This window comes from Papaver somniferum, chromosome 3 (assembly GCF_003573695.1).
Source record: "Papaver somniferum cultivar HN1 chromosome 3, ASM357369v1, whole genome shotgun sequence".
Classification (NCBI taxonomy): Eukaryota; Viridiplantae; Streptophyta; class Magnoliopsida; order Ranunculales; family Papaveraceae; genus Papaver; species Papaver somniferum.
The window spans coordinates 216,618,960-216,629,751 of NC_039360.1; the positions used below are offsets into that span (position 1 = coordinate 216,618,960).

The 10,792-nt window shown below is 37.5% G+C and overlaps 1 protein-coding gene across 4 annotated transcripts; it reads left to right on the plus strand.

Annotated features, from left to right (window-relative positions):
- Positions 1-4,363: 4,363 nt before the first annotated feature.
- LOC113358648 lies at positions 4,364-10,374 on the plus strand. 4 transcript variants are annotated; one of them, XM_026602261.1, is made up of 7 exons: positions 4,364-4,512; positions 5,352-5,471; positions 5,944-6,013; positions 6,744-6,997; positions 8,248-8,370; positions 9,075-9,126; positions 9,383-10,374. In XM_026602261.1, exons 2-7 carry the CDS (start codon positions 5,376-5,378, stop codon positions 10,171-10,173), a joined length of 1,386 nt encoding a protein of 461 aa, XP_026458046.1. In that variant the 5' UTR covers positions 4,364-4,512; positions 5,352-5,375; the 3' UTR covers positions 10,174-10,374. The 4 variants fall into 4 exon arrangements, with proteins under 4 accessions (XP_026458046.1, XP_026458047.1, XP_026458048.1 ...); XM_026602262.1 differs by having other exon boundaries at positions 9,479-10,374; XM_026602263.1 differs by lacking the exon at positions 4,364-4,512 and adding an exon at positions 6,565-6,659 and having other exon boundaries at positions 5,399-5,471.
- Positions 10,375-10,792: the final 418 nt, after the last annotated feature.

Here is a 10,792-nt window from a genome sequence, read left to right on the forward strand (position 1 = left end):
TTCCTCGACCAATCAGGTCGCCTTAAACTCTCCACACGCACATAAGTTGTGGCTGGGCCCATACTTGTCGTCCCTATTTCCTATCGACCAATCAGGTCGCACTAAACCTGCTACGCGCACCAAAAGGGTGGCCACACCCATGCTTAGCCGGCTCCATGCTTTCATTGAACAATCAGGTTTCTCTAAACCTGTCAAAGCTTTAAAAAGGGTGGAAATTGTGTCAAAAGGTTACCCTACAAATTTGGCTTCCCAAAACCATGCCAACATGCTAACAACATGTCAAACATGCCAAAAACAAACATGTCAGGCGCACATGCCAAACGGCATGCCGAACATGCCAAATGCTCATGCCAGGCGCACATGCCAAACGACATGCCAAACATACCAAAAGAATGCCAATAGCACACGCCAAACATGCATGCCAAGTGCACATGCCAAACGTGCCACCTGCCGCATACTATATGCCATATACGATAATTAGGGTTTCGACATGCCAAACCTTAATTTAGGAAAAGTTGCCGCGCCAACCGAGCCAAACAATGTTCCACATAACATGGGGATCAATGTGGCCATTAAAACTGATGTTGTCATACCACGTTTGAATCTAACAGCAACGTGTAAAAAATCCAGCGGCCATGGCTACGCCAGGCGCCACTTGCACCATCGTGCCGCTGGAATGCACAAACTATGCCAGCCATGCCGCAACGCCACTAGCATGCACTAAAGGCGCCATTGTGCCATTGTCAGGCGCCAACGGAAGGTATCCACAATCAACGGCTACCCTTTCCCATGAGATGCAATCTCAGCCATCCAAGTTTGCCACCAAACTAACAGACTTGTGGCAACTTTTAGGCGACCAGCCTCCTAAATCCCGTGTCCATGGCTACGCCAGGCGCCAGTTACAACATCATGCCGCTGGCATGCACAAACTGTGCCAGCCATGCCGCAATGCCACTGACATGCACTAAAAGCGCCAGTGTGCCATTATCAGGCGCCAACAGAAGGTAGACATAATCAATGGCTACCCTTCCTCATGAGATGCAATCTCAGCCATCCAAGTTCGCCACTGAACTGATAGACTTGTGGAAAGTTTCAGGCATCCAGCCAAGACGAGTTTAATAGCATCACATGCTATTTTCCTGCGGCAAGTCTCGTGATTTTGACTTGCCAAAGTGCTACATGTTTTCCACAAAGAACACTCGAGACATCAAACATGTCACAAACTGGGGGATACTCATCAAGGTATTCGTCTAGGCGGTTTACAACGTGCGGCGTGCAATGCGCCCGTTACAAGAAAGTGTCATCAAGAAGGGAGGTTAGTAATGGCAAGAAGTAATGGTGTAAACGTTTCCTTCATCATGGAAGTATAAATTATAACGTTACACGTTACTCCACTCTTCCACCACTCAATCGTTTACACTTCCTACGAGATCAGGGTACGTTTTATTATGACTTGTATAAATAGGTTTCACCTATTTCCACCAAACAACAAGTTTTTGGTCGGCAACAACATAGTATCCAAAAATCACCAAGAACTGATAGCTTTTCACTCTGCAAGCCAGTTCGACTTTCTGATACAAGTCATAAAACAAGCCACATCTTCAGAATTAACCATTCTGGTCTCAACACTCTCTTCGCTTCCCTCCCTAAGACCAACCCTTCTCATTCACTTTGTGACCGAAGCAAGACTGGAACAACCATTTCTTGGTTTAGGCCAGGATTGTACAGATTGATCCCTCGAATCAAAAGTACTCCCGTGCAGTGCATTGTTTAGGGTCTAGACTCGTTTGTCATCCACACACACGAAATTACCAAAACCAACAGAAACCGTTTTCACCCTCAAATACATATCTAAGAAGTTCAAAAGATAAGCGTTATACTTCATCGTCTAATGCCTTAATATTATGATCATATGATCATGTCTCACTACTAGATTAAAATATTCATTCACATCTTCACAGTTATCTTTTCAATATAACACGACTTGGAAGATACGTTAGGAATGAAACAATTCAAGTCAGTATTACTAACCTCAAGAGGAAGGATGATGTCGTCGTTGTAGCTCGTTACTTCTTCGCATTCTTCGGGTCTTCGAGTAATACTTGTGTGTCTCATATTCCTATACTTTCTAGTCTAATCTATACGAAGTTGTCTCTAGTACATAATCAAATGACTCTTAGATGAGTTTTGGTTCACTAAAATATGAAAACCAAACTTGACATACTAACGTTTGGTGGGTTCAACCGAGCTATGCGTTGATAATATTTTAAAATCTAGTGAAAAAGATATTGACCCTAGGGGAGGGGGGCACCTGGTCCTCATGGGTTTCCCCCGGTTTCTATCAACACCATTGGGATGTCCTTAGAGAAGACATCACTATATGGGTTTAAAATGTTTTCAAACATAAATGCTTTAGTCAATAAATAAACTACATTTATATATCTTTGCTTCCTAAGACTAAAACTCCAAAAAACCCAAATGACTTTAGACTCATTAGTCTAAGCAATGATTTGTATAAAATAATAGCCAAAATTATTGCTAACAGAATAAAACCTCTAGTAGACAACTTGATATCTCAGAACCAGTTAGCTTTCGTCCCAAAAAAGACAGATTACTAACAATATCATAGTAGCACATGATATATTATATACAAAACCTGTAAAGTGAAAAAAGGTTATATAGCCCTGATACTAGATTTATCTAAAGCCTTTGATTGATTATAATGGAATTTTATTATAAATTTTTTCAAATACTTTGGTTTCTCTAATGAAATTTGTAACATTATTTATGCATGCATCTTATATGTTTCTTATGTTGTCTTAGTAAATGGTATACATGGAGAGGTCTTTTACCCCACTAGGGATACTAGACATGGTGATCCTTTATCACCCTCCATATTTATAATATGTATGGAAGCTTTATCCAGATTGTTAATTAATGCATGCAGAGAATTTATGTAGTACATATGGAGTATAAAAGTTATTAAAGATTGTCATTCAGTTTCATATTTATTCTTTGTTGATGATTCCTTCCTTCACTTCTGCTAGTATTACTCAAGCTCATAACTTACTTGAAAACTATGAAGTTGACTCTAGTGGTTGGGATTGAAATGAGAAGATTGAGTTCTTTAAAGATGTATGTAATTCAAACAATGTAATTGCATTTACTTATTTCTATAAAATATTTTTTCCATCAAAAAGATAAATACATAAAAAATACATGTTCACATCATACACAAACTTTAGTCTACGGTAGTTGCGAGGAGTAATACCCTTCTAATTACCCCACTTCAACAGTATCTCTTCCTTTACAACTACTTTGGGCCTACGTCGTGAATCCCTAAGCAAATGTGAAATATGCCAGGGATAGTTTGAAGGCTCCGATTCAGGAAAAGACAAAAAAGAATAAAAGAATTGAGTTTTTCCAAGACTCTTATATTCCCCTTCTTCTTCTCTCGCAATAACTTGATTTAAGAAAACATAATTTATTGATTTAGTCTTACATTAATCATCAATTATTTTAACATAATCATTACACAAAATTAATTAGGAAGGACAATTTTGGTATTAATATAAATATTTAGATAGGGAGTGGCTTTAATTTATTTCTAAATGGCTTACCAAAAATAAAATTATAGACCCTCCCGCAACCAAAAAGGATGGTCCCAAAAAATCGTTCAAACTTTAAATCTACTCCCTCCGTCCTAAATTAGATGAGCTAGTTGTAGTTTGCACAATTCTCAAGGCAAGGAGGAAAGAGGAGTATATTTAAGTATTTTTTACAATTATACCCTTATGGATAATAACTAGGAAAACTTAGAAATGATTTATCTCCTAAATTATACCACGGTTTTTCGTGAACTTTATACGGTTGAAAAGCATTTTAAAATACCTATGCAACGAATATACACGTGGCTATCAAATTATATATATTTCTTATAGTAACAATAATCAATTAAAAGGGTAGTTTTAGAAATACCCAATTGATTAGTAAAATAGCTCATCTATTTTGGGACATAATTTAAAACTAAAGTGCAATATATTGAGACCAACCGTTTACTCAAGCGCATTGAAGGGTCTCCGTCTCCTATCGACTCCAGAAAATCCAAGACTGCGGGCAGTGCGAAGAAAACAAGATTCAAAGGTATAATTCCCCGGCTTCGTCGGATGGGATAACGGATACAGTTATGCCAAATCCAAGCAACACAAAGAAAGAGTAAAATTTGAAAATTTCGTATCCCTCCCCATATCCAACAGGTTTCTCCTTTTATACAAACCACCGCACAGTACAACACTTTACACATGTTCTTTGCATATAGGTTGTGTGTCAACTCAATCAATTTACTCGACGTAAGAAAGCTCTGTTCTCTACAGTCAAGGACGCAACACGGTTTCTCTTCAGTTCAGTCTTCTACCTACTGTTCTCACAGAAAAAATTCAAAACAAATAGGGTTTTTTTCACGGTGTGTTGCAAAATCATTTGAACAAGCTGAAATCACTCGCACCACCACTGGTAATGTCTTCTTCTTCTTTACATCAGTTGAGTTTCAGCTTTGAATAGGAAAAAAAACAGAAAACAAAAACCCTTTTAATGGTCTGAGCAATTTCATTTGAGCGTGAGATTTTCTGCTCAATGTTAAGGTTTCAGTTCTTTACCCTTCTACTGTGTTGTTCTTTTTTCATTTTTGAATCGGCAAATGAGTCGGTTTCTGACTCGGACAGAGTCACATGTTAGATTATTTATTTTATTTTATTCTTTTTCCTTCCATAATTGGCAAATCTGATTCTTGGGGGTTGAGTGACCGTGTAGACTAGTCTGATAAATGTTCGAAAGATTATGTTAAATAACCACTTGATCTTGATGAGACGAGTCAGACTCATATATAATGAGTCAGTTGAGTCAGCATAATAGAAACTGTTTAATATGGCTGATTATCTCAGAATTTTGTTGTAAAGTTTGAATTTTTTTGTTTTTGTTTTTGGCTGTGATACTGTGATGAATATTGGATTTTGCCCTTGAAGTTATTAAGCTTGTACGGAAATACTGTTATGTTTTGATTTCAAACAAAATTGCATGGTAGTGCTGTCTACCAGATGGTCCAGATGTAGTATTGTGCTTTTGTTGAACCTCTCATGGTTTAGCATTTAAATCTTTTAATTCCATTGCAGCCATTGACAGAATTACAGTTCTTCTTAAAGTTTGTTCCTTTTTTCAGAATCTCCTTGTAATTGTTTCTTTGCTTCCTTAGTTTGCTATATGATTCCTTTTCTCAAAATCTCCTTGTGCTTACACCTGAACCCAGATGATATTTATGTGGTATTGAGTTGTTTCTAACAACAATTATTCCGCAGTTATCAATCTGTGGATGCACCACCATGAAGGTGGCTCACAAGCTTCCATTTGAGGTTGGTCAGCAGGCAGAAGCAAAGAGTTTTCAAGAGGGATATCGTGGAGCATGGTTTCGGTGCAAGGTAGTTTTGCTTATTATATATATGCTACTATAATGTTATTCTTAGTTGTGCCTCTAAGCTTGAAATGTCTTCCTTTGTTTTTTTTTTTTCAGTACATAGATTGTAAGCAGATCGTGTTTCCATATATATACTCTCTAGTTGTTGCCCGTGGTTATTGGTCACAACAAGATATTGTGTTTTGTTCCTTAGTTTCTTGAGTATGTTTTGTTCCTTGAGGCTTCTAAAATGGTGTGCTCTAGGTATAGTTGGATTTGTTGTTTATAACAATGTTGGGGACTAACTTTCATAATTAAATTTTAATGCTAATCTATGTAGGAGTGACTTTACCGTTTTATATATTATTTTAAACTTACGTAAAAGGTTTATATTTATTTTCTTTGAAAGAAGGTTTCATCTTAGGAAGTTTTTTTTTCTTCTTCTGTATTTGCATTATGGATACCCTCATACACCTTATTTCCTTTACTTTTGTCAGATTCTAGATTGCGGGCAGAGAGGCGCAGAACCTGCCGTTGCATTAGATTATATTGACTATATAAATTATAGTAAGTATGTGCATGTGTTATTTAAATTTCTGTTATGTACTTGTTTTTTAGGCCCGATATATAGGTTTGAGTTATATCTTCAGTGTGTTCCCAGTGCTCCTTACTGATAGAGTAAAAAACTTAATACTGATGATTGTGATACTTAAGTTTCTGGTAATTACTTATTTGGTTATTTTTTACATCTCTTTCATGAATAAGGCCCCATATATGGGTTTGAGTTATATTTTAAGTCTGTTCCCAGTGTTCCTTCCTGATAGAGTAGAAAACTTATTGCTTATGGTATTTTGGCATTGGATATTGAGTCGAAGTTTAGTTGACGTTCATATTGAGCTGCTTTTTTTCTTTTTCTTTTTTGCTTTTCTTTTATTCCTGTATGCTTATTTTGATGTCACATGTGCTGGACTGAAATGACATGGTACTTTGTATTGTAAACTTAAGGTTTTATACTATTATGCTCAGAACAATTGGCAGAGTGCATATGAGTTTCCTCATTCCTGAAAACCTATGATATATACTGGACTAAATATTATGGACATTCTGCAAAATCTTAGGTCTTACGGGAGTTTGAGTTGTCGTATGGGAAAATACAAGAAAAGAAAATAGTGTCTGAGAACTACTGTCCTATTAGTTCTGGAATTCTAAGAAGGTGATATCGGTATTCTTCTTTTTGTGGGATTACAGCTTGAGGTTTTTTGATTATTTCTAATTTTTGACATGATGATGTTTGCAGAAAAATCATGGATTCAATTGTATCGTCTGTGTCCAGCTGAGAAACATAGTGATTTTAAAAAGAGATACCTGATGCTGCGTCCTAGTTATCCTCAGATGTACCATCGAAGTCAAATGCCTGATATATGTGAAATCTCAGAATTGGTAGGAGTTGTTGATGGTGACTGGGAACCGGGGGATTTGGTTGATTGGTTCAAAGATGGTTGCTATTGGTCTGCATGGATCACTGAAGTAATAGATGAGGAAAATGTACAGGTGCGGAAATTTTATAGCCATATAGCTTGATCTAATATTTGTACTTTAGTTCTCAAATATCATAACTACCAAAATGTTTACATGATTTAAAATATTCTGCTAGCAAAGTTGATGTACTCGCGTGCCTTTCGATTAGAGTGTCAGTAAATTGGCCCACGTAATTCGATCTGAAATTGGCAGAATAGAAGACACTGAATCTGTCTTGAAGTGGCCTTTTCCCCCTTCCCTTGAATTAGTCTTGACTTTGTGATAATCACTTCCTTCAAGAAAAGGCTCAGTTTGCCACTGCCGCCTACATGCCTGTTGGTGTTTGCCTTTTTGATTTGTCGGCTACATGTTTACTGAAAGTTTGTCCATACAGTTCAGCGTTGAGACATCTTTAGTAGGGAGAAACCTTGGCCATGGTCTAATTTGGTTGTGCTTAGCGTTAGTCAAGATTGAGAATGGCTGACCAAGACTTGAAGTCAGGGATTAATGATTATATATGAAGTAAAATCCTGTAATAGCTAGTCAGCTGTAGGTTATGAAGTTAGTTTGGACAAAATCCTAGTCAGTTAGTGCTCCTTTCCCTTTTACTGACTCCATTTTTGATTTTTCTGATCTAGATATACTGAACTATTGAGAGCTTAACTTTTGAGGTCCTTAGATAGAGTGAGAGAGAGTCTGGCATTCATCGGATGCGGCATAACATCCTGGAGATCCTGAAAAAACTGTTATCTATTTTCACTTACTACTCATGAACATAAAACACAAAGCTAAACTTAAGCTGGTCCCAAGTAAACTTTGTTTTTCCTTGTGTTCCGAAGGACATAGTTGCTGAGCTTCAGTTTCCATGTGCAAATATATATTTATAATGGTTCATCTATCATTTATTGTCCACTTTTGGTGATCAATTCCTAACGATACGCGGGTTAATCTGCCACCAAAGTTTGCAGTATACCAACTACAATACACCATCAGTTATAGAGTAGGATAGGACTGTGCAAGTTCAAGCAATGTTTGCGGCTTTTAGGAGTTCTACTAAATTTTGGATGGTGATGGTATTTGTGGCATTTAGTGGCGTCTAGTTCACTCTTTCCACAAATTTGTTAACATGGTCGATGGAAATCTATAAGCTGTTTAGTGTTTCACTTGCAAACTTATATAAGTTAAAAACTACTGATCCTCAAGTGTGTGATGTTCAATTTCTGATGTTCTTGCTGCTGGCATACAATTGAGTTATATCTTGCTCTGGTTATTTTTGGTTGCAGGTTCAGTTACCGGAACCTCCCATGGGCGAGGGTGAAGGACAAACTCACAAGGTTTCTTGCAAAGATATACGACCTTCTCTGGATTGGACCCCAGAGCTTGGTTGGATTGCGCCCATCTCCAAGGTGAATTCTCTGCAGTTATCTGCATCTATGAGTGTGGGAAAAACTAACTCTATCCTTCTATATGTTATCTGCATCTATGATCTATCATTTCTCAAATTCCCTCTATCTTAAATGGTTTCGATTTCAGTTTAGCCATCTTCATGTCATGTCCGCTCACACATTATGCCACTATTTCCCCATTTTTCTTGGAGATAACTTCCCTTAAGAAAACGTGTGTATTAACATCTTTTATCTGGTCTATATATATATATATATGTGGGAAGGGAGATATACTGTGCCTTATTGCAGCACGTGCTTTTCAAAATTAGCGAAGGTCCAAATGGGGATGACGAGCCAAGGAAGGGTTCTAACTTATAATGATATACATATTTGTGGATTTTGTCTTAGCGAGAAAGTCATTATGTATCACCAGCCTAACAGAGGTGGTAAATACTTTTCTGGACTATTGATCTTCAGTGAAAATGCCGTTTTACTTCTTTTATTCTGGTTACCTAACCATTGTTTTTTTCTTGTTATTCAAGATATTCATTTTCTAGCATCTATATTTCAAACAGCAAGCTCATAATGCAGTACGAAACTCGTTAAAACTAGAATGAATGTGACTACAATTTGCATGTGCCTGGGCTCCTTCCTGTCCTCTAGTAATACTCATTTCATCTGCTTTTAACTTCTTTTAACTTCATCATTATATGTCGTGGTTGTAGGTAGGTAAGACTTCTCGTCGCCGTGTTCGCTTGATACATCCTACGAGTCCAGGTAATATTTAACTGGGTTTGCTCAATATTGTGTACTCGTTTAGATTATATTTCTCAGCTCATGCTCTCAAATCACCTTCTTTCATGGTTATGGAGTGCGTATTACAGTCTTAACTGAAATGCTTCTCTGGGATATTGTGTACTCGATAGAAAGATGTCACTGACCCTATTTTTGTGCATTGGCTTCCTTACATTGTTCCAGGCACTTTTAGCTGATTTTTTCTTTTGGTTACATCATTTTTTGGTTCTGGATGTAGGTAAAGTTAGAAACAATGCCGTTGGTTCAAGTGAGACACCATCTTATGTTTCTGCACGTAGTTTAGCTGGCTCAGTGCCTCCAAAGTTATCTGCAGATTCTTCAGGAAGGGAGAATCTGAAGCAAGTTTCAGATATGAAGATCAAGAATAGCTCACCAGAACCTCCTACTCATTCTCTAGAAAGAGATATTCTGAAAAAGCAATCATGTAATTTCCTAACCAAACAAAAGACTGACGCATCAAGCATAAAGATTGACAGTGATGCAGAAAAAAACAGTTTGCGGTATAGTTCTTCAAGTGCAGACGGTGATAATTTTGGACCGGTTTTATCAACAAAAGATGTGGCTTCAGCAGAAAGGCGCAAGCTAGCCCTGCATTCTCTAAAAAGAAAACAAAAGCATTCATACAATTTGCTGGACAAACAAAAGGCTGACACATCAATAACCACAGAGAACGGTGCAGCAAAAACCAGTTTGTCAGATAATGTATCAACTACAGATGGTGACAAGTTTGAACCAGTTTTAGCAAGAAAAGAAGTGGCTTCAAGAGATGTGTATGACTATTGTGATTCTTCGAAGAAGATGAGAAGAAGTGAAATTGAATCAAATTCAACATCCTCTGACACATTGGAGTCTTGTATTATGGACTTGGAGGGACTGATAAATAGGGTCAAATGGCTCAAAGGAGCATTAGCTTATGGGGTTCAGTTTTCAAGTCTTATGCAGCCTTCATTGACTTTTCTGGAGACTCGGCATCCCTTGCAGGTTGATAACACTGCTTTGGACCTGTAAGTTGAGGGTCATTGCAGTATGTATAATGTATAATGAAAAGTTAGTAGGATTCCAACATCAGATTAGTTTTTTGACTTCTGTGTAGTTTTTAAGTTTACTGATTGTTTTTAAGCACATAATGAGTCTGAAGTCTGTCACACCTGCCACAGGTGTTGGTTTGATTTGCTGATTTCAAAATTAAACTCTACTTCTCTTGCTTGTTGTTGATCATGTCACAAGAAAAGTTGGCATCCATATATTTATAGATATGCGAAGGGTACTTGAGAGTTGAGAGCTATGCTGTGTGAGGCGTGCCTAAGGCGCCCCTGCACACCTCGTGGAAAATAAAAAAAGGATGATCATCAAGCTAGGAACATGTACTGGTCTGGTGATAATATATGAAGAAAAGTAATTTACTAACGCAAAATATAATTACATTGAAGTACTCGAAATATAATTATACGAAAAACACTGGCTTTGCTAATTGTAGTATGCGAACGTTGATGATGCTGAGGAGTTGAACATTGTTAACATGTTGTTGATGGCTTTGTCTATGAGCGTGGTGCATCATAGCTCTGGGATGTAGTTCGTTGATGACAAGCGACAATGAGGACCACCACGAATGCTAATGCAACGACAA